The sequence below is a fragment of the Rhodofomes roseus genome, assembly GCF_022264815.1.
Source record: "Rhodofomes roseus strain CIRM-BRFM 1785 chromosome Unknown C8Q71scaffold_4, whole genome shotgun sequence".
Lineage (NCBI taxonomy): Eukaryota > Fungi > Basidiomycota > Agaricomycetes > Polyporales > Fomitopsidaceae > Rhodofomes > Rhodofomes roseus.
Window position 1 is genome coordinate 1,652,970 of NW_025952960.1, and position 22,942 is coordinate 1,675,911.

The window sequence follows — 22,942 nt, forward strand, 5'->3', positions numbered from 1 at the left end:
GTCGGTTCAGAGCATAAACTCGACGAACGTCTGGCCTCGCGACAAGGCCATCAAGCAGGTAGCAGCCCAGACTACCCGTTGTTCCGGTGACAAGTATGACGTCTCTCACAGGCGCCGTGTCGGAGACAACAATACGGCGAGGAGATGGAGGGAAACCCGTGGTATATTTTTGCAACGTTCGAGAGACGGTTATTGAGCGGTCACTATTTGGCATAGCTCGTAGGGGTCAGTCGGGAAGACTCGTTCAAGTGGACAGCGATGTTCCTTTGAACGGATGACAACACGTGTACACTGGCACGACCACTGTAACCCCTCAAGGCCTGATGTATGGGCCCCGCTACGTGCTCAGCGTAAGCACCAAAATCGTGCAAGAGGGAGCGAGATAGCAGAACGGAGTCGATAGTCGTGGACCTAGTGGCGACGGAGGACATGTAGCGATTGCCGCTTGCAACAACACATAGTGTATGAATTGCTTACCTCCACTGGTCACGGAGTAGGCCGGGTTTTCTTCTGAGAGCACTGATCGGTACTAGTGTGTAATCCCGTCGAACATGATATATGCACGGTGTGATGGGCGTAGGTCACCACGCGCGTCTGAATCAAGCTTGTCACACTCTGTGACATCAGGGCCTCTTTTTATTATTTTTATTTTTATTCACCGGGTTTATACTCCGTGCAACGGAGGCACATGCAGAGTAGTAACAAGTACCGTAAAGTGTCCGTGACATCAGGGCCTCAAGTACAAACCACGATCAGGCTGAGGCCGCTGAGCAGTGAGCAAACCGCTGAATCTCCGGTAGATTGCAAGCTCACGAGGTGTCGAGGCATAGGCTCAAATGTCCTCATGATCAGTGTCAAGACGCTCGAACATCGATGCATGGCGGTCATGAACTTCATGAAGTTGAGCTTTTCCTACTCCGAGTCCGTACTAGCAATGAACGCTCTCTAATCGAACTGATTCCTAAATCTAGTACAAATTACTGGCACGCGATATGTAGGAACTTCAGAAGGAATACAGAGAGTACCGATAGTACGTCGATTGTCTATGACCTGGTTGCGATCCTCCATCAGGAAAAACGTTCGTGTCTTAAGTGGTCTTGTGGAGAGCCAAAAGTGACATTATGTGTCACTATGTGCCACAAGAGCCTTAAGGTAAGTCGATTTCTTAAATTGTCTTACTTAAGTTCCATTAAGTAACCAAAGTAAACACTCATTCCAAGCAAGAATGATGTTTTTTCATCATTACTGGGGTGACTTCTCTCATGATTCTGCTGTGTTTGTGCATATGCTGTCATAACAGGCATCCCAGATGCAAAAATGTCGCCCAAAATAATCTGCCATTTCCCAGAATTGAACCCCTGACCTGCTAAACTAATTTCCCACACTCCCAGCACAAACTTGTGACCACTACACCATAGGTCCCTGTGCTTGTTCCCTTCTACAATAACCTATATTGACTATCTTTCTGGACTTAGAGAAATCTGCAATTGCTGCCCCCTGTTAGCCCAGCCCCTGTGCATCCCTGGGCTCTCAGACTGGCCTCATTTCTTCTTGGCACTATCTGTTGCCTTGCAGACCTTGTGTAGACTCATGATTTGCTCAAGGGCAGGCTTCTTGTCTCACTTTGCATGCTTAAGTGTTCTTTTGCTGTCTCTCAACCTTAACAGGTCAAATATGTCCAAATCCCTGACAATATGACTTTGACCACAGCATCTGTTGTAAGTAGGGTAATATACTCATAATCACAGGGAAAAACAAATAATCTTTATTTGTACCCCATTACTGTTGCCAGATATAGTATGTGTTAACTTGTCAGGTGAAATCTTGGTGAAGTCTTCATATTGAGCAATCTGACATCTCATCATGCATATTTTCTAGTTAGGAGGTCATTTTCCAACTAATGTGTACTTATGTGTCTTAATCTGCAGAACTAAAGTTGCATATCTTCCAACTTGGGCACAAGACAAATTTCTCAAAGGTACTATAATTAACTTCAGCAGTCTTCATGCACATGGTGCACTTAATTGAGGAACACAAGTTGTGAAAGATTGAATAAGATCAGGTGTTCTTCATTCAAGACTGCTGAAGTTAGAAGTGTTTTTCCTGATGTCCCCGAGTACTACAACTCATCAATCAGACCGTAGTACCAGCGTTTCCCAGGATGGAAGTACTGCATGAATTCTCTTCCTCGGTAGAAGCTCTACCAAGGCGATGCATCACAAGGAGACGACCATCACTTACGACGCACTACCACATTGCATGCATCACTACGGTGTCAGCATCGACAGTTCCGCACAGTGTCGGGGGAGCGTCATCACTGGGGACCTCGACCGTGAAGAATTTGCAAAAGTCCTATCGTCCGAATCCGAGCTCAGTCTTCTCAAAATCTACTTCTGTTTGCAGTCAATAATTTGGCAAATTTGATACCGAAATTATGGGCGCCTTGAAACTCGCGGAGCCGGCATGTCTGTCACAGGAGGTACGACGTTTGATAACTATCTCCGCTATCAGAAACGTTGTAATCAATGGCTGGACAGTCCACTTGTTCCCGTTCGAGCGCCTTGAGATTGCATTCGCTGCTTAAATCCAACCTCATCCACGTCAAGTCCTGTCGTCCGCCATCGTCGCTTACCGTGAACGCGCAGCGCTCCGCACAGAATGGCTAACATCAGACTAGATAGGGTCAGTGAAGCTTTCTCTGGACATGATGAGCTACCAACATATATCCGTCCCGCAGGCTGAACTAGTTGCATTTTGGGTGCGTACTGGCCGTGATCATCGTACCTCATACAGACTCACCCATAATGCACAGCTAGAGTCTCTCTTTTATGGCGCGTGTGTTTCACCACCTGACAGCACTTCGTACTAACATGTGTTGTAGGCTGCTTTTCAGTCCTCTTCTTCATATGTGTCGATATTCTGGTACGGAGGAGAAAGCGGCGTGCGGCACTCAACAAACCCATGCTTGGCACGGCGATAGCAATGTACTTGCTGAGCACCGCGCATATGATTGTCGACCTGGTTCGAGTGATACAGGCCTTCATTGACGCGCCGGAAGGTGCTCTCGACTACTATGGTGAAATCTGGACGTGGCTCAGCATCTTCAAGCAAGCCTTGTACGGGACCAACAAGTAGGCGATCAGTGACTCTCCTTTTTCCCCATGATGTCTGACAATTTTCAAGTATCATAGCTGATAGCGTCGTGGTGAGTAAAACTGCCGAATCCTCAATATGATTGTTCAAAGCACTTCGTAGATATACCGCTGCTACGTGGTATGGGGCTTCAGTATCAAGATAATCATCATCCCAGTCATTATGCTCATCGCCACCTCAGGTGCGTTACACTAAAACAAAGCTCTAGCGTCAACGCTGAGAAGGACCTAGTTTGCGCCTACACCGCGGTCTACAACTTTAGCCAGGTGACACCCGGAGGCACTGTCTTTGCGCAGAACATTGTCCCATGGGGGACCGCTCTTTTCAGTCTGTCTCTCGCGACCAACGTCACTGTGACGACATTGATTGGTATGTTTTCGCCTAGTACCTCAGCAAACTTTACAGTGACATATAAGTGGTCCTTGCAGCGGTGCGCATCTGGTGGCTAGCCCGACAGACCAGTACGGCTCTCAGTGATAGACATCTCATCAAATATCGACGGGCTATTGCAATCATGTGAGGTTCTTCAGTACCCGCGTCCACGCTAGTCACTTATTACGAGGTCGTTACCGGCAGAATTGAGTCAGGCTCAATCTACTCGGCATGCATCATGACTTTGCTCATCTTGTATTGTCGTGATACGAATGCACAGGTAGGTGGTCTCCTGAAAATATACGTGACGTTGCACTGAGTGATCATTCGATACAGTACATTGTATACGATTCGCTCTCGCAAATCATGGTGAGCGGGTCGCGCAGAGACCAATAAATATGCACTGATGATACGGCTTTTACACCAGGGAATTGTCCCTACATTAATCATCGTCCGTGTGGGACTGGGTATAACCACTGAAGACGTTGGTACCTTCGTGGCGTCAACCTTCAGAGCTGCGCCTTTGGAGAGCCACCCACGCCCTGTCCGATTCCATATGGAGATCACGCAGACCACGGACATCGAGGATGATGGGTATGAATTGCGAAAGGAAGTCAAATAGGAGCCATCAAGGGGGTGCACACGATCGGTGGTGATAGGACCGGGTAACTCGAGTAATGCGGGCAGTTGCATCTTTCGGCTACACTTATCTTCAATACATGAATGCAACTGGTCAGGGAGGTATGGTTAATTTGGGCGCGTCGCGGTCTGCTTCCCTCGCGCTCGTAATGATATGATGAGTCGATCGAGCAAGCAATCATGAGCCTCATCGTACTCGGGTTCAGTTTACGAGATTTTTGACAGGAAAGCAGGATGATCATGAGCATGCATATTACCGCTGCCAAAAGGACTGAGCATGATCATGATTGATTGACAGTCGTCGGTAGCTAGTAGTAGGCCTAGGCTCGTAAATGTATGTATCGCTGCGAGTAGACCTGCTTACATAAGAAATGTAGACGCCGTGACACGAACAACGCCGGCTGAGGCCGGCAGCCTGCCCACGGCCCACTTGTGGGGATAGGCAACCCCCCTTCGCTGGACGGCCAGCGTCTATTTGTGCCGGGATCACGGCCGTGTAATCTGGTGGCATCTAAACGAGCGATAGTGCAATATCTCATCTTATCGTTGTCGTGCCGATCACACAGAACGCGATATCGTAGATAGGCATGGTACATAGTGCTAGGAGGTATCGGTGTGCAGTGGGAAAGAGTGGTAACTGTATAAAATGAGTGCTGGATGTACGTTACATGGATTTTCTGAATTATAGGTATAGATAAACCTGTTGTATATATGCAAAGTCACAAGTGGATCGTAGAGATCCGCCGGCGGTAGGTAGAATGGGGGATTGTGAAACTCATCGTTTTGGGAGTACGAACATCGGTCCGCCCACGCTCGAAGCCGAGCTCGTCGGGGTCGGGGCGGAGGTCGATCACATCGACGTCAGTGAGCTGCTCATCTGCACTGGCAAGAGCGACGCGGCTGTCTCGTCCTCCGCGGTCCAAGTCCACCAGTGAGCGCGAGCCTTGTGCCATGCCCGCGCGGTGCTTGCCAGGCACCTGTGATCCTCTCTTGACTGGCCAGTCTTGGTAGGGTGTGCGGGCGTCGGGAGCGTGAGCACGGCAACGGTGCTGGCCGCGCGGAGGGGAGCTCCGGAGAGCGGGGGCCAGGGCAGCTGCGAAGTTGTGGCTGCCTGAGAGTCCGAGACGGTGCCAGCAACACAGAGGTTGGTTCGATGTATGGGTGCGGGAGCCACACTGCGATGGGTGCGAGACGTGGTGAGTGTGTCGTGCGAGTAGAGCTAGAGACTGCCGTGATGGTAAGGATCCAGTAGTATTAGCAGTGCTGGTGAGTTTCGTTTGAGCTCGCCGCCCGAATCAACCTTCTTGTCCCCGGTGTACTAGACGTCCCCCTCGTTCTCCTAGTCAACACTGATGTCCATATTGATGTCCCGCGACGCGCGCTGCTTCTGCTTCAGGCCAGACACAGATCCCGCGACGCGATCACGAGAGCAATGCGCCGGGCAGGCGTCCGCAGCGGCCTCAATGTACGCACCTTGTCGATGAGCTTGAGATCCTGAAAGTAGGAAACAGTTTTGACGAGCACGTCCAGCACAGCCTCTTGAATTTCTTATCCTGGCATGTCACACTCCGCTCGCGAGTCCCTCCGCAAATTCAACCACTCCCGCATCGGAGGGCCCGCTAGACCAAGATCAGCCTGGCAGACGCCTGTGACACTGTGTGCACTTATCAGTGAGGCTGAGCAGGAGAACCCCTAGGAAGCCGGCAAAAAACGAGGCAAGACGAATGCGAAGGGCAGGATGGACTCGTGCCAGGCTTGCGGCCGCGACGGCGCTGGGCTTGTATCACTTCGTCGCCAGAGTTGGAGTGGAGTGCGTCTGGCAAGCTGGTCCTAGAAATAGCGCTATTGCGAAGGATGGCACTGGCCGGCAGTGAGTACCGTACCGCCGTCGTGACACACCGAGGTCCACGTCGATGCGGTGCTGGCAACACAGTTGCATACAGTAGTAACGTGAATATGACTCACCGTGTTGCCAGCGATAACATGGGTTCCTCGTCGGAAGGCAATTGCCCGCGTTATAAGTTACTTGCAACGCAGACATCCAGCATCCCAGCGGCACACGTACTACGGCGCTTGGGCGATGTATGGGGACAGGCCGCTTATGTAAGCTGTACCACGAAGTTCAGACTCAAGAAACTCACCAGTTCGCACCTGACGGTTATGAGAGAAGTTGAACCAACATTCATGGACTCAATCTAAAAGTACCCCAACTACATTGGATAGCCAACGTTGAGCATAGTGACAGGGGACACGCACATCGCAGCCTCATCCCACACGGGCGCTTGATCTGCGAACCTCGAAAACGGCACCTTTTGTGTGGTCTCGCAACGACAACATTTCACCCATCCAACTTTCGGGATGACCGTTTTTTGATACGACGAGTCGAACCTTCGTTGCCAAATTTTCACTGCTTCTCATTTAATGCACAATCTCAGCATGCATATAGCGAGATCAGTTACTTCTCGACACACAACAAAAAATCAGCAACCAACGTTTTGCTTAGAATCCTTATCGTAAACGCACTGTGTACAAGATCTACGAATAAAGCCGCTGTTGCAGACCACAGTTTTCGGTACCGTTTGCTGCTCACTGTGGCGCCTGATATGAAGACGATCGCTGGACTATCTGCAAGAGATTATATGGCATCTCGGCACGATGGCCAGCTACCATCAATCGTGTCCGCTTCCGTCCTCGGGCGCTTGGCCGCGCGCTAAGGCCATTTGGCGGGGGCGTTGCCTATCCCCACCACTTGCCAGTTGCAACAACGCCGTCGCTGATAATGCCACAGAGTCGGGACCGTCAGTTCCAAGTCGATTCCAAGTGCTCGTCGTTATAACGTCAGACACATAGTCCCGCTCAGATGATCTCTCTTGGCTGATCCTCATTGCATGTACTGGGCGACGCAAAGGAAACTATGGCCCGCATCCCTCGACTCATGCCAGTGCGACCACAGGGCCGGTTGTACGTACAATGTACTAGCGACAGCCGCGGGATGTGAACAAAGGATGGCACGCTTTTGACTGACAAACCGCAAGGAGATCAAGGGACTACTGACATCCGTGTCGAGTGGCTAACAGCGCAGTGTTGCGATGATGTCAAAGTTTGGAATTGATCGCCGTAGCAATGTGTCCCTGCTGGGGTCAAGCGAAGGTGAGTGTTCAGAGTTCCGTGCAGCCGTGCCTGTACTTACATTCGTCTCTTCCTGTATCCGATCATAGGTCTGGAGGCCCTCAACCCAGCTCTCCCAGGTCTCGCTGCTCACGATCGGCGCCGTGATCGATGCCTCCACCCCGAAGCTGTCCACGTACTCGCGGATATGAGGCAAGGCAGAATGCACCGCATGGTCTTCCTTCAACATGAACACGCTCTCCGGGAGACCACCATGCTCGGAGTACCAGCTGGGGTCCTGCTTGATGGCGGCGCACTCGAAGAGCTCGAGCATTGGCTCTGGTACGCCAGCGTCACGCGCACATCCATACGCATACGCGCAGCCCAGGGCAAGGACACCGCGTTGGCATTGAGGGAGCACGAGATTGTTGAATTGCTCGTCACGGTGGCCCTCGGTGAAACTTCCAAGCAGATCTGCGCAGCGGCTGTAAACAGCGTCGCTGTGACGAGCCAGAAGGCTGACTGCGTGTTTCGGCGACGGCAGTGCGTACTTGTTCCGCAGAAGCTGCGAATACAGGCTGATGCTAAGTACGGTCAGGTCTCCTTCGGCGACGATGAATCCGCGCATGTCCATCTGGTGTGCCTCTCAGCTCGGTGCGATGCTAGGTAAATCACACGGAATGGTCTCACCTCTATCTTGTTGATGATGTTGTGCCCGAAGGTGCCCTGGGCTCCGAGACGCTCGCCGACCTCGCGGTAGTACTGCGTCGCGAGGCGGCACATCGTCGTCTTGTACACGATCGCTAGGCTTCTCCGGATTGGCGTAGCGAGGTCCGCGGACGTGAACTGCTGCAGGACGGCAGGTGTCCCATCAGGAAAAACGTTCGTGTCTTAAGTGGTCTTGTGGAGAGCCAAAAGTGACATTATGTGTCACTATGTGCCACAAGAGCCTTAAGGTAAGTCGATTTCTTATTTTGTCTTACTTAAGTTCCATTAAGTAACCAAAGTAAACACTCATTCCAAGCAAGAATGATGTTTTTTCATCATTACTGGGGTGACTTCTCTCATGATTCTGCTGTGTTTGTGCATATGCTGTCATAACAGGCATCCCAGATGCAAAAATGTCGCCCAAAATAATCTGCCATTTCCCAGAATTGAACCCCTGACCTGCTAAACTAATTTCCCACACTCCCAGCACAAACTTGTGACCACTACACCATAGGTCCCTGTGCTTGTTCCCTTCTACAATAACCTATATTGACTATCTTTCTGGACTTAGAGAAATCTGCAATTGCTGCCCCCTGTTAGCCCAGCCCCTGTGCATCCCTGGGCTCTCAGACTGGCCTCATTTCTTCTTGGCACTATCTGTTGCCTTGCAGACCTTGTGTAGACTCATGATTTGCTCAAGGGCAGGCTTCTTGTCTCACTGCATGCTTAAGTGTTCTTTTGCTGTCTCTCAACCTTAACAGGTCAAATATGTCCAAATCCTTGACAATATGACTTTGACCACAACATCTGTTGTAAGTAGGGTAATATACTCATAATCACAGGGAAAAACAAATAATCTTTATTTGTACCCCATTACTGTTGCCAGATATAGTATGTGTTAACTTGTCAGGTGAAATCTTGGTGAAGTCTTCATATTGAGCAATCTGACATCTCATCATGCATATTTATTAGTTAAGAGGTCATTTGCCAACTAATGTGTACTTATGTGTCTTAATCTGTAGAACTAAAGTTGCATATCTTCCAACTTGGGGACAAGACAAATTTCTCAAAGGTACTATAGTTAACTTCAGCAGTCTTCATGCACATGGTGCACTTAATTGAGGAGCACAAGTTGTGAGAGATTGAATAAGATCAGGTGTTCTTCATTCAAGACTGCTGAAGTTAGAAGTGTTTTTCCTGATGCCACGCGTCGAGCACATGCGCAATAGCGGTCGTGTACAGCAAGGGCAGCTGCTGGGTGCGGAAGGACATGATGGGAACGTCGCTCGGCCCAGTCCCACGCACGCACCGCCGCAAGGAGTACAGCACGCCGAGATAAGCCGTCATCTTCATGCCCGTCAACGCGACCAGGGACATAGACACCTGGCCAACGATGGTGCGCCATATGTAGCCCTGGAGCAGGCTGTGGTGGTCGCGCGGCACGTCAAGACTGGCACCGAGGAAGGCGGACGGGGGCAGGTGGACGTGGTGGAAGGAGGTTATGGCGTAGTCGAGGGGCGACGTGCCGCTGCGGGGCGGAAGCAGCTGCGAGACTATGCCGGGGCACATGCCGTGTGCATCGGAAGTGTGGACGAGGAACGGGTGGATGCCGTGGTCAGCGTTGTCGACTATCAGGCGGGCGAAGACGACAGCGATCTTGGGGCACAGCGGCGTCGTCGGTGGCATAAACCTAGCTCGCGGAGCATCTGGTCAGTTGCGCATACACACCCCGGGCGGACGGCACTGACTTGGCTGCGGCAGGGTGGGGCGTGTTGAGCACGAAGCCATCTGCGACCTTGGTCGCTGTCGTCTCGATGTTGAGGATATCGAGGCCGTGACCGACCTCTGTGAGGAGGAAGTTCCCGATGATGTCGCCGGCCAGAGCCCGTTCCACGAGTGGCGTCAAGTCTTTTCTGCGCCGGACTAGCGGCGCAACAGTGCCGAGGAAGAGGTTGTAGTGGCACGCGAGGACATTGGCGCAGCCGACATCGAGGACGAGGGCGGGGTCCTTGTGCATGTCCCAGAACCTTTGGGAGCACGTTTCGACGTCTTCGAGGCTCAGTTCTGCACGCAATGCTCAGCCAGGCCGATCATGAATATGATCCATCACAGGACGTACTCCATGTCAGGATGGCCGCAAGCGTTCTCTGGTACACCAGTCCCACCTGCTCGTCATAACGTTGTAGCTCGGCGCGCTCTCTGAAGGAGGGATGGTCGTGCAGCATGTTGTCCTTTGCTACTGAAACAATTTTCCAATCACTTTCTCTTCATGCTCGGCACTAAATGATAGCAACAGCTTCCATTGTCGCAGTGCTGTATTGCTCTGGCTCAGTGACGGTCACACATTCCGCCCCCAACATTTAACGTTCAACGCTCGAGTCGATGTGGTCTATCTTATCAAGCACATGGTCACCAACTCGCAGGCAAGCTTCCTTTCGCTAAGACAGTGTATTGAACCGCAGCCTGGGACACGCGCGACGCCCTACCGCTTACCATCATTCTGTTACGGCAGCAGCATCTCAGTATCACCGCCATGGCTTGTTCGCTCACACGGAAGGTACATAAGTATTGTGCATTTCCCGTTATGTGGATACGTTTTGACGGCGTTGGTCGATTTCAGGTACGTCTTGTGTGCATCGCATGGATGTCGCGTCGATAAGGTTGACTCGGAACTGGGTGACTGAAAAGGTCCGCTTTGGCCTCTGCGGACGGCTCACACATGCCATGTTCGCGCTCTCCCACACAACTCCGGCTGAGCGTAGGAATTGCTACGGAATTGTAACCTCCGCCGAGCATCGACATACATTTTGGGTTGACCCGAGACGCTGGATACGTCTGATGCGCCTGATGGTCCTCAGGAAACCATACAAATGAACTCTCGTCGATCTCCGGCTGCGTTAAGCCTGATCCAAGTGCTCAGATGTCCACCTCGTAGCTTCGAGCTCCCGCGATGTTCGTATGCACGCCGAACTTACGAAACCACACCAGTAATGCGAGTCGATTGTGCCCCATCTTTGCTTGACAGCCGCAGCAGCGCTCGTTGTGCGGATATCAGTGTGACAGGGATACAACGTTATCGATTGCTGTCTTCTCTGTCTGACAACATCCTTCTGAGATGGAATTGGTGGTTCGGACGATGCTGGTTGGTTCTCTTCCGGGCGCACCGAAGCGAGGCGTCTCACTGGTCGGATGTGATAGGAGTTTTCATCTATGGTGCACTGAATGCACTGTGATGAGATGCAGCCGCGGTACCGTTCGAACGTTCTCGCCGCCACAACGGCCCTTCTTCTGACGCACTACGGGCGCCATGTCTACTAGAAGAGCATCAGAAGATAGCAGAGTCGACATGCAGCCTGAGCCCTGAGGACTCACCTCACCATTATGGGCATCACGTCAGGAAATGAACGACATGAGAGTAAACCTGAAGGCACGCAGAGTGAGCCTGCTTGCAAATTCGTTCTACATGATATGAGGTGCAGTCGCATACTGCTTACACAACACTGTGATGCGTGACGATCCGCAGTGACACGAGAGCACTTACGTAATATGGCGGCGCTTGGACAAGCATCCGCAGTTGTCAACATCATGATATGTCTCTGCGTACGTCGGCCGGTATCGAGTAATGAAGAGTTCGAACTTAGCAACATCGAGTCTCGTCTCATCAAAGCCTAAGTATGATATGGGCCGACTGCTGCCGCAATAAATACAAATCATATAAAACATGTGTCCCGTGCCCAGGTAATCCTCCCGCAGATTCACTGCATGTACTGACATGACTATCTTCCGTTCCAAGCTCCCTTTGGTACCGCCACCTGATTATCTTACAGTTCCCCAGTTTATGCTGGACGATGTAGCCACGCCACCCAGCAAGCCGGAACGACCCGCAAACGTACCCTGCTTGATCGACGAGCAGAGTGGAAAGACGTTCTTCTTGTCCGACGTACGTGGTCTCAGTGATTATACTGTGTTCTCCTCTTACCACAGTACATGCACAGCTTCGCAACCGGAGCAATAGCCTGGCACGGACACTGAGGAGCGATTATGGCATTGGTTGGTAAAGTCTTTGTGGACGTCGTATCTCACTGACGCGGTGTCTATCAAGGCTGTGGTGATATCGGTGCGAGGACCTGCGTTGTCTATTGCCATTGAGGTCGCCCTAACAGCTATGAAGTGGCACTGTTTACACCCAATCATCTTGGTCAGTTCGAGAGCCGTCCAAGTAGCCGAATTCTCATGTATCTCGCAGACTACCTGACTATAACGTGGGCCGTACACCGACTCGGTGGCATAGTCGCGTGAGTCTAGTCAAGCTATACTTTTTCAACTGCTCACTGGTATCGGTGCTTAGAACCATGAGCCCCTCGTTGACTAAGAATGAGCTGGGTAGGATCAGTCACCAAATGACAGTTACGGCGTATGTTGACTCAACGTAGTATACCTTCTTCAACACGCGAGGCCATCATTGCTCGTAGCGCATGAAGACAATATTCAAGTGGCCCTCGACAGCATGCAAGACGTCGGACTCTCGGCTTCGGCTATCGTTCTCATTGACGACACGACCAGCCCGTTGAAGTCGATAGACCTCCTCATCTCGCAAGGTACAGAACGACCTCCAATCCAAGACTACAAGTGTGAGTCAGGCGAGGCGAAGAACTTGATTGCCTTTCTATGCTTTTCGTCGGGCACAACGGGAAATCCCAAGGTGCGTAGGTCATTCAATACCATGCTCGCTCTCTGACAGATCCCATACATGTAGGCGGTGTCTATTTCCCATTTCAACGTTATATGCGGCGTTGTCCAAAGTGCTACCCATCACGGAGTCAACGACGCACATGTTCAACCAGAGAAGAGGCGTTTCCGTGCCGGCGATGTTTGTAGCGGAGGTGCGTTCGTCAAACCGTTTCATATAAATGATACTGAATGTTCTGGTTCAGTGTGCCCGTTCTACCGTATGTTACTTTATCAAATATTTACTTCACGCTCACGTCACTGGTAGACATCTATGGAATTGTGACCAATGTGAGTACGACGGGTCCCGAAGTACATCACGCCTCTGACTCTGTCATAGTTGCACTGGCAGGTCTACTCTGCTGTACGTCACAATAACAAGGCACTTCATTCCCGAGAACTAAGTATTTCTGTTCAATAGATGACTGTTATCGTTACTCAGAAGTTCAAGTTCGAGACAATGTTGCAAAGTATTGCTAAGTTCCGCATTACGCATCTTGTGTAAGCTTTATGTCGGTATATCCGCCTTGCAAGGGCCGCTGTTGACACCGCTTTTGATTAGGATCGTACCGCCTCAAGCCGTCTTGCTCTGCAAGGTATGGGAGTGTTGTACTGTAGACCGTCCTGCCTGAGCTGTCACTCTCAGCATCCTGCGACAAAGAACTACGACCTCTCAAGTGTTCGGTTCTGCATGGTCGCAGCGGCGCCCGTCACGGCCGAACTCATTGGACAACTCTTGGAAACACTACCTGGGATAGACCTCGGACAAGGCTACGGTAAGTCGATAACATCCCAGACTCGCATTGCACATGCAGCTTACACACAATGATGCAAAGGTATGACAGAGGCTTGCGCAGCTGTCACGATGGTAAGGGCCGCGAACACTATGTCCGCATCCGAACGCCGACAGCTATGATCATCATAGTTTCCTGTATCGCAGAAAGTTGGGACGCCAGGGAGCGCAGGACAACTCGTACCCGGTACCATCGCGAAGGTCGTGAAGCCTGACGGATCGCTGGCCGGCGTCGGCGAATCCGGAGAGCTTCTGATTCAAGGAGGGCAGATTACACTTGGATATTACGGAAACGAGGCTGCGTACGTCGCGTGGAGTCTAGGCTTTGGATCGGCTGAAGACTCAATGTTTCTCCTCACAGCACGAAGGAGTCGTTTGTGGATGGGTATACACTCTCTGCGTTCAGTATGTTGAATGAACCTGATTACGAGACGACACAGCTGGTACTGCTCGGGCGATGAGGTATACTTCAATGAACAAGGGGATGTCTTTGTGACGGATCGTATCAAGGTAATGCTATACCGCGCCAGCGTCACTGCGATTTCACTTACGATGCGCAGGAACTCATCAAAGTCAAGGGGCTGCAAGTAACTCCCGGAGAACTGGAGGGCCATCTCCTAAACCATCCAGACGTCGCTGACGCATGTGTCATTGGAGTTCCAGATGAGTACGCGGGGGAAGCACCGCTCGCGTTCGTCGTTCTCCAGCCGCAGATCGCGAAGGCTGTGCTTCATGATGCAGCCCGCAGAGAACAGATGAAGTCCCAGATATACAACGTAGGTCACAATTATGAACTGAGCAGATACAACCTATCGCTGACGCTCAGAGACAGTACGTTGCTTCGGCGAAGTCCAGACACAAATGGCTAACGGGTGGGGTTATCTTCGTGGAGTCCATACCCAAGAGCCCTAGTGGTAAGATCCTGCGTCGTGTCCTACGCGATGATGCGAAAGCAATGCAAAAGCCACGACTTCACTTGTAACCGTACTGATTACCATATCTTTCGTCGTGTATTACCTACTTATGGTCTATGTGATACGTCGATCTCGCCGTGTTGCAGACAATGCGTGCCTCGAGAGTGCCATTCCGCCGTAGCAGTAAAGCTCAAACTTTCAAACCCCGGCTTCTTCGTGGAAACATTCATATATCTACTACAGTGTCGACCTCATGCTCAGCGATGCTCGCTCTGCATCTCGCACTCCCGTACATCTGGTCAACCCTGCCTCTGAATCGTCCCATCACGGCTAGTGTGTGCCTGCAGATCGTGACACCACCTAGGCCCTTAAAACGAACAATTTTTGAAGCTCCAGGCTCAGCGCTCAGCGCTCAGCCTTTGTGTTCTCAGTGTGCGTATCCAGCACGCCGAGACACTTCTCGATAAAGTAAGCAGTCATACAAATGGTCGAACTTCATTACACGGTCTAAAGTAAATGCATCTCCACCTCTTCCCAAACTCGGACATTGGATGCCAATATGAGTCTCCCGGACGGCGATCTGGGTTCAGCTTTCTCGGAGTTCCATGTATGGACATTGCTGTTGTCGGATTCAATGTTCTTCACGCGCAGGAGAAGTCGCCGAGCGAGGACAGCCTCGAGTGCCCAAGACATCCTAGACACATTGCTCAGCGTTTGCCGGAGACTCGGATTGTGCGCAATGTGCGAGACATACAGTGGAACGAGAAATACATCTTCCGGCTGTCGTAGCGTACGTCAGATCAGAGGGATCGAGGGTGATGGTGAACGTACTCCTGTGAATATACTAGGTATCAACCTGGCTATACGCAATGCTGACCGGTATGCGTTTTCAGATATCGCCACAGGCATGTGTGATAGGAAACGGGCGCACCGAAGAAACCCTATGACTGAATCAGCCCGCATACTCGTGCCTTTGAGTGTGTGACGCACCAAGAACATCACGAACCCATCTCTGTAGAGCATCATCGAGAGACGAGAGCTTTGTCGGCGTGGTCTGCTGAGAACATTTACAAACAGTAAAACGAGGACGCATAAGTCGTAGAGAACCTGCACAGGATTCACGTCACAGTTATGCCGACCTTTATGGTGATCATATTTGCATACCATTGGTGACCATGCGCCCGTTGCGTACCATGACCTGTCTTTGAAGGAACATGTGTTCTCACTCGTTATGTATTCCATACCCACTTCAAATCCTATTAACCCGAGAAATGAATCACAAAACATGCGCCCACCTGACAGTTGTAGACCGGCAAGAACCGTGAAGACAACGGTTCCGCCGTAACAAATGAGGAATCCAATGATGAGTATATATGAGATAATCTTCCGGTCATCCCATAGCGTATAGACTCGGAAGAAGATGATCGCTGAGCATGAATTGTCAAGGCACATACGGTTTCTGTGTAGCGAATGAGCTCACTATGGATCGATGCCGTGCACCAGATGCCGTAAAAAAGCATGAACTTGAACAAAGACGTGCACCTGGAGACAGTAAGATTGGCCTAGGACTGACGACCCAGGGTAAATCAATATTTACATCTAGAGACTCTCCTCAGTGATGCATACAAAGCAGATTTGGCTTACTGACCTCAGTAGACATTTGGACCGAGCCTGCGTCCACTGTTCCCGAAGGTGAGCCATGGAATATCTGCAAAGTCTCAAGCATACGGTACCTATCGCAATATAGAGCATGCCAATTTCTCGTACGTACAAGTCACCCAACACGAAGGCCGATAGTATAGACCATTTCCCTAGCCAAATGAGGTCGACCTCTTCCCCTAGACTCAACACATGCTCATAGAGCATGAGAGTCACCGACGCTCCTGTATGTCCTCTTGTCAGCATTGGCTGTCAAGAGGGTAGTAGACGCCGTGTACCGGAAACATACCGCGACGCGAGGAGCGAGCGTCGATTGCTGAGAGACAGTGGCATCTTGTGTACACAAACGCCGCTTGTCGCTAGCTCTTATGAAGATCCCCTTGGAAGGTCTTGTCACGCGGCAGCATTGTCAATGGAACATCAGCGCTCTTGGAGCAAGTGATGTGGCCACCGTGTCCCGGCGAGAGTACTAGACCATACTGATGAATCAGTTACTAGAAAAATGTGCAACATCATGACATCTGATGTCGCGTCCACAAGCACCGCGTCACTGTGCCCTGTATCAAAATGACAGTGGTCACCGACATCCGGTGGAGGTCCTGCGGGTTGGTGATGCCGACGATTGGCTACGCCCATGAGCAGAACGAACCGCCGGTGACATAAGGAATCCCATCGCAGCTTCTCGCGACCATTATGCAGAGCCGAATCACAACTCTCAAACACGGAAGGGCGTTCTGTTCGGCGTGTCAAATACCACTCTTAACTAAGAGAACACACTTATCCAAATCATCATTCTCTGCGGGACATGCATGAGACGACGACGGTATTGGCGGAATGGTCATCAGATATTGAGCATTGATTCACTGCACCGTGGTCGTAATCCCGTGAAATGAGTGGTTGATGATATGACTCCGTCAGCGCCCTGTGGTACCAGAATGGTGAGCGATGTGAGGCACATGGAGTGACTCGATACGGTAACGTCCCTTCAATCGCATCGAGTATCAGAGCGTAACGTAAACGCTCACCGACACCTCCATAGCAATCTGTAACGTCAAGAACATTCGCTGGATGGATACTGCGGAGCTTCCTCCGATATCATTGCAGCTTCTCGGACAACGCCGCCCAATCTGCATCATCTTTATCATCTGAGGCGCAGTATCATGAGTACTTACCTAGGCATCCTCACCCCGTTCTGACCATCGCTTGGGGCTGAGTCCGCGGCACAGGTACCCCTATTCGTAGGGTTGCAAAAGGCAGAGTTGACGTCAAAGAACGTGATACGTCAACCGTTCGACCAAAGACCCACTAGAGCATTCATTGCAGACGGTCAAATGAGCCCTTATCTCGTGCGCGACACGATGCAAATGGGTACGTAGACTAGAACATGAGAGCAGGCCACTGGAGATGATGCATAGACGAAGGCGAGTTAGGCCTCACAGCGTCAAATGGCAATGTCAGGTCTTTAGCAGGATTTTGTCGAGACCGGAGCGAGCAATACAGCGTAACGCACAGCCCCGTCAACATAAATCCGGGGACAGATGAAGGACTCGTCAGGCAAAAATGCGATCGTACGAAGTCAACCTGGGCAATATGCAGCGTCGGACAACACGAGCGTCACGCACATGGATTCTTCACACCCATCAGGTAGCTACTTCTATGCACACTCCGGAGAACACTCCGCAGTAATGTCCTTCGTGGTGCCTTTCCGGTATACTATGTCGCCGTACGGCGCGCAAAGAAAAGGACTCGACGAACATGTGTTGGATACCATGGAACACAGCCTATTACGCAACACTCACCATCTAGAGTCAGTCACGCTCGTGCGCAACATTCGCGTCCAAGATAGCGTGTAAGGTCGACTTGCTGCTCGTATCGTTCCAATGTCGGCGACCAGTTCGTGTCCATGACTCATCAACAGGGTCGTCCGATATACATTTCATTTGTATGAATGATTAAACGGAGGTCCAGCGTAGTAGCAATAGCGAGCGATGGTCGTGCAGAACAGAAAGTGTGAGCGACTTTAGCTGTTGTCAATGGGCAGGAGAGAAAAGTAACGCTGAGGACGATGGGAGGCGTATGGTGGCTGCTCCGGGCCGCTGAGCCGACAGGGGCGGACGCATCGCGTCGATAGTCGCCGCCGCCGCTAAGTACGTGTGTACTATAAGTACTGAGTACTGAGTCAGAGTACCGATTACTGGTAGCTAAGAATGTATACTAGTATATCGGTCCATACATACAAGAACCGGGAACTAGATCTTATCCCACACTCGCAGACCGCGTGACTTCACGAACAAGTATCTGGCAATGAGTAGGATGATCGAGCCCGCCAGCATAACGACCTAGAGATCGGCGGTCAGTGTTCATCGCTGATAATGGGGTCCGCGTAACGGACTGACACCACTGAATACTATCGATTTCGTCCAATTTCTTTGCGACCCCAAAAGCGCGCCGTCGATCGGGCTCCCTGTAAGTATCGCAAAGGATACAAGGAAGTAACCAAAGCCTATCCTCAGGCTTGCAAAGACGAGGAGACATTAGCTAAGTGTCTATCTGCCCGAGTGCCGATGTTTGAGGTACATACCCTATTTCCGATGGATGGCGAGCCATTCCAGCAAGCACAGGCGGGAATAGGGAGGCAACTGTAAAAAGCATTCAACATGCAGCGTTGTCTCTCGAGTTCAGAGAGAAGATGACGTACTTGCCCCCGAGAAGAACCCGTAGAGGATAGCAAAGATTACTACAGCTGCGACGCTTTTGACACCGAACAACGAGAAAAGTAGTATGGTTGAAATGAATGCGATTGGACACATCACGTTGAAACGACCAGCGACGTCTGCTAATCCGTTCGGGATGAGTCGACCGGCAATGGAGCCAGCATTCAGAATAGCGATCTAGAATAAGCAAGTTACTCTAGCTACGGAGTAGTACATCATGAAACGCATTACGCACCGTATAGAATGAGATCGTGGACGAGAGGCCATGCAGGTTCGACCACAGTTGGAGGTAGAAATCTGTTCACGACTAGATTGAGCCATGAATGACCCAGAACTGCAGTATGACATACATGGGAAAAAGAGCCCCCATAGGACTAAGAATGCACTAAGTGCGAGAATATCGAGGTGAGCAGGTTCACAATAAACTAGTGGAAGCTTCTCACCCAGTCAATGTTGTGATGTACGCCCAGTCAGAAAGAACTGCTCTGAACTTCTGCCATTCGCTCGAGTCCGACGCGGAAGGTTTGGGAGGCATACGCGTCGTCATGATAGACCCTGCAATGATCAACAATCCCAAGGTGAGAAACCCTGTCGCTCTGACGGCCCAAGGGAAGCCAGCGCTCGAGTGATATATGAGTCGATTAAGCACAATGGGGTAGACGATCCCTCCACATGACGATCCTGTGGTTATCTTGTTAGCATCCATGATGCGTAGCCTAAACGCACAGCGTACCAGCAAGCACGATGCCCATTGCAAGAGACCGATGCTTTTTCCAGTGCTGTGCCTGCAGCGATATTGCTGGAACAAGCAAGAATCCGCTGCCAATCCCCATGCCGATTCCCTGTGACAAAATAATCTGGTAGTAGTCGCGGGGATTGGCGAGAGACAACATGAAGAGACTGATATGTCGAAGACATGAGTCATTGACTATCTCCGTCCATATGAACGGTAGACTTACGAGAAGACATACAACAGGGTGCCTGCCACTTGCATATGCCGAAAGTAGCCGGCATCGAAGAGCTTTCCGGCAGGTAATCCCATAAAGAACAGCAGGAAAAACTCAGAAGTGCATAGCAGCACGTTAGCTCAGCCAGTATTGACTTCGAGAGGTACTTACTTGCAGAGATCCCACCCAGCTTGCGTCTGACGATGAGAAGCCACCTTCTAGGACGTAGTATGCTTGATATACCCCGAACGAGCTAGAATACCCGAACGTGCAGAACTGCACCAGAGCCCTGAGCGATTAATTAGCGAGAACTACTGCAGATGACAGGGATCAATGTACCCTCCGATGACAGCGAGCCATGCCCACAGTCCACCGTCAGGAATGACTTGGTCTGACTGAGCAGCGGGTGTCAGAGGGGTATTCAAGTTCGTCGAGACTTTGCCGAGCGGTGGCTCTTTCTCAACATCCATCTTGTATGCAGTACAGGTTCAAACAGAGCGCGGTGAAGATATTCCAGGGAGACGTGAGAGGTTAGCATGGAGAAGCATCGTGGGCTATTCATTAGGAGCCGCTCAAACAGAAGGTCCTTTCCACATGTCGGCGTGATCGGGGACTTACAAATACCACAGTGATCTCTACGGAACCTCCACAGAACAGCGCTGGCATGCACAGCTCGAGCGCATCTCCACCGCGCTGTTAACGTAACGTCGGAAAGTTGCGCAACATCCCAACAGCACCTATCTGGCATGCTTCTGACTCCGCGCGTCAGACAGATAGCAACATCCAGTCACGACTCGGCTCACCAAATTAAGAAGCGCATGGCGGGAAGTACAGCGGGTTTAAAGAGAGTGACACAGGATGGACACAGGTGTTCGGAGTTGGGGTTTGGTATCCAACCTTGACCTTGACGTGGTTGTGTGTCCGTTTGGCGTAATGCGCAATCGTGGATATACGAGCCATGCCACAATCATCACGTCCGAAGCATACCTGATCGATTGTCGGTCCCATGATGAAGACACGATTGTGAGGAAGAGTCAGTCATCAGTACTCACGTGCACGGACAGCCTGTCACCTCACGCTCCGGTGTACACATGCTGCAAACACTACGAATGCACGTTGGTCGCCATCAGATTCATGAAGAACATTTACTTACATGTCATCTAGAAGTGACAGTCGAGGCAGCGGGCATCTCGCAGCCTAGGGCAGTCTAGGGAAGTAGCGCCGCGTTGAGCGCAGGGAAGTTCGCCTAGTAAGCGCCCAGGCGGCCTTGCGTAGGACGGCCTACACCGCCAACCTGACTCCCAAGCGCAAGAACAGGCTCCCAGCACACATCATCTATGGAAACCGAAAGTGAGCAGCCTCGTTGTCTGTCACAGACGTGACAGATCGTGATCCCAGATCTGTGATCGAAGCCTTCCATATCGGGTAACCGATTTTGCGCGTACGAGATGCGATGCAGGCCAGCCCTCTTTCCGCCCGTCTACCTTGCAGATCTTGACATTGAAGCTTGTTCGTGTGCTCGGTCGTACTGTAAATCTTCAGAAGTGTTGCTGGCTGCCAAAAAATGCGATTACAGCATATTTTAGAATAGGCGCCCGCGCAGCCCGCCGCGCAGGCGCTTGTTCGAGCGAGCCGAGTCCACTGCTCGTGTTGCACCGTGGCAACTCATAGTATAGTGTTGGACGGATTTGTTGTCTGACCGTCTTTTGATGGACACGGGTCCGAAGGCCAATGGATAACATAACGTCTAGTAGTACCTCCCGATCGGTTACTACTAGTATGAATTACTACAGTCCCAAGAACAGCAGCAACTTCAACCTTCTCCGGGCCGAGTCGATACAAATGCCGTACTAGGGTCCGTCATGGTCAGCAGTACTTACTTTCAGGCATGAATTTAATCATAGATTGCAGTTCAGTATAGTACCATATGATGTCCGTGCAAGATAACTAATCTGAATTGAGCCTACTGGCATGTACTACTATATGTGAGACTAGGAGATGGGGATGCATCAGGAAAATACCCCCCTGAGAACTCCCGGGCAATGGTCGATATTCTCGGGAATACTCAGAAGGTCAGTAATCACCCGTCATTCCGAGACTAGTATCAAGAATTCTCGGCACAGTGTACACCTCGTGAGAACGAGTCAGTAATTTTTAAGTAAATCTGTTCCAATACCAGTGCAAGTGTGGACAAGTGATATTTCGCCGAAAGCGTGGAATGGCGCCATTCACTGCCGTGAGTCAGTACTAATACATGGGTAGCATGCATGTATTGGGCACCACCATGTGAAGTTTGAATAGTAGATATATTGATTGCGTCGATAAGCTACTGTACATTGCGCACATCTCTTGGCTGTCTATCTAAAAGTAGCCTACATGATCCGAGTCAACTCACCCACCTCCACCACCGAGCCCGTCACTAGCACAGAGAGAGCACGTACGCATCCACGTTTGCTGTGAGGTGCGTGTCCGAGTTGCCTTGCGAATTATGCGTCCGCTCACAAGGCGAATAAGCCCGGCTGACCGCGCCCGCATGTAGCCCAAGGTTCGAAATGAGGGGGCTTGCATATGGTTGAATTGTGTTGAGTCGGTGGCGCGTAGGTAACATACAAGGGAGGCGAGTGTGAGCGTTGGATCTGCCAGTCCGTGGGCGCGTCCACGATCCAAATCTCAAAGTTTCCTGTCACTGTCAGTCGCGCCGGGGCACCAATGTGGGGTCGACGTACAGGAGTGGACGGGGATCCTTGCCCCATTCATGCCCGCGGCTGTGCACGGTGCACCCCCGTGAGAAGCGGGACGCGTTCCGCGCGAGGTTCTGCAGGTTGGCGAGGATCGGCGCGTCGGGATAGCCCGTGAGCACGACGAGGGAAGGCGGGCGGGCGAGGGTGGACGTGAGGAGCAATAGCAATGCACACCCTGCGCCCAACTCGACCACTGTCCGTCCGGTGCGTGACTGAGGGGAGCGCGGGAGGGGGCGTACATACCAGTTTTCGTTTCCAGCGGGATGAGCCCGCACCCGATGCGCTCTGCAAGGGGGAGCGAGGGCGAGAGGAGGTGGTTCGCTTGCAGCGTGTTCACCTGTAGGGCTAGGGCGCAAGCGTGTATCGTGCCAGTGATCAGCCACGCCATCCTTATCACGGGCGGAGCAGACGCACCTTCCCTGTCGACGGTGTCGTTGTACAGCCACGCGGAGGCGTCCCCTATATT

At 51.4% G+C, this 22,942-nt stretch overlaps 5 protein-coding genes across 5 annotated transcripts; 2 read left to right on the top strand and 3 right to left on the bottom strand.

The window, feature by feature from the left end:
* Positions 1-2,880: 2,880 nt before the first annotated feature.
* Positions 2,881-4,147, top strand: C8Q71DRAFT_701398 (uncharacterized protein; the record flags this gene model as incomplete). Its single annotated transcript, XM_047920187.1, has 8 exons — positions 2,881-3,131; positions 3,184-3,205; positions 3,256-3,334; positions 3,385-3,522; positions 3,582-3,669; positions 3,730-3,805; positions 3,862-3,894; positions 3,953-4,147. Coding segments are annotated over 8 exons (882 nt in total), but the record flags the coding sequence as incomplete, so codon positions are not given.
* Positions 4,148-6,750: 2,603 nt separating this feature from the next.
* C8Q71DRAFT_794963 (uncharacterized protein) lies at positions 6,751-10,205 on the bottom strand (the record flags this gene model as incomplete). Its single annotated transcript, XM_047925578.1, has 6 exons — positions 6,751-6,789; positions 7,355-7,906; positions 7,963-8,121; positions 9,199-9,686; positions 9,709-10,044; positions 10,100-10,205. 6 exons carry the CDS (start codon positions 10,203-10,205, stop codon positions 6,751-6,753), a joined length of 1,680 nt encoding a protein of 559 aa, XP_047782486.1.
* A 1,547-nt stretch (positions 10,206-11,752) lies between these two features.
* C8Q71DRAFT_854883 (phenylacetyl-CoA ligase) lies at positions 11,753-14,483 on the top strand (the record flags this gene model as incomplete). The annotated part of the gene is made up of 20 exons (XM_047927121.1): positions 11,753-11,920; positions 11,976-12,030; positions 12,083-12,097; positions 12,152-12,178; positions 12,227-12,275; positions 12,329-12,363; positions 12,414-12,682; positions 12,737-12,863; positions 12,915-12,929; positions 12,977-12,999; positions 13,049-13,072; positions 13,130-13,209; positions 13,271-13,304; positions 13,355-13,484; positions 13,545-13,576; positions 13,634-13,803; positions 13,863-13,886; positions 13,942-14,011; positions 14,062-14,277; positions 14,334-14,483. The coding sequence occupies 20 exons, from the start codon at positions 11,753-11,755 to the stop codon at positions 14,481-14,483; spliced, it is 1,713 nt and encodes a 570-aa protein (XP_047782487.1).
* Positions 14,484-18,323: 3,840 nt separating this feature from the next.
* Positions 18,324-20,205, bottom strand: C8Q71DRAFT_702246 (major facilitator superfamily domain-containing protein; the record flags this gene model as incomplete). The annotated part of the gene is made up of 10 exons (XM_047920240.1): positions 18,324-18,413; positions 18,471-18,577; positions 18,773-18,965; positions 19,024-19,085; positions 19,139-19,173; positions 19,232-19,469; positions 19,522-19,688; positions 19,748-19,848; positions 19,907-20,024; positions 20,075-20,205. The coding sequence occupies 10 exons, from the start codon at positions 20,203-20,205 to the stop codon at positions 18,324-18,326; spliced, it is 1,242 nt and encodes a 413-aa protein (XP_047782488.1).
* A 1,852-nt stretch (positions 20,206-22,057) lies between these two features.
* On the bottom strand, positions 22,058-22,941 carry C8Q71DRAFT_742740 (uncharacterized protein; the record flags this gene model as incomplete). Its single annotated transcript, XM_047922865.1, has 5 exons — positions 22,890-22,941; positions 22,859-22,864; positions 22,451-22,808; positions 22,317-22,414; positions 22,058-22,268 (listed from the first exon to the last, which is right to left on the bottom strand). Coding segments are annotated over exons 2-3 (338 nt in total), but the record flags the coding sequence as incomplete, so codon positions are not given.
* Position 22,942: the final 1 nt, after the last annotated feature.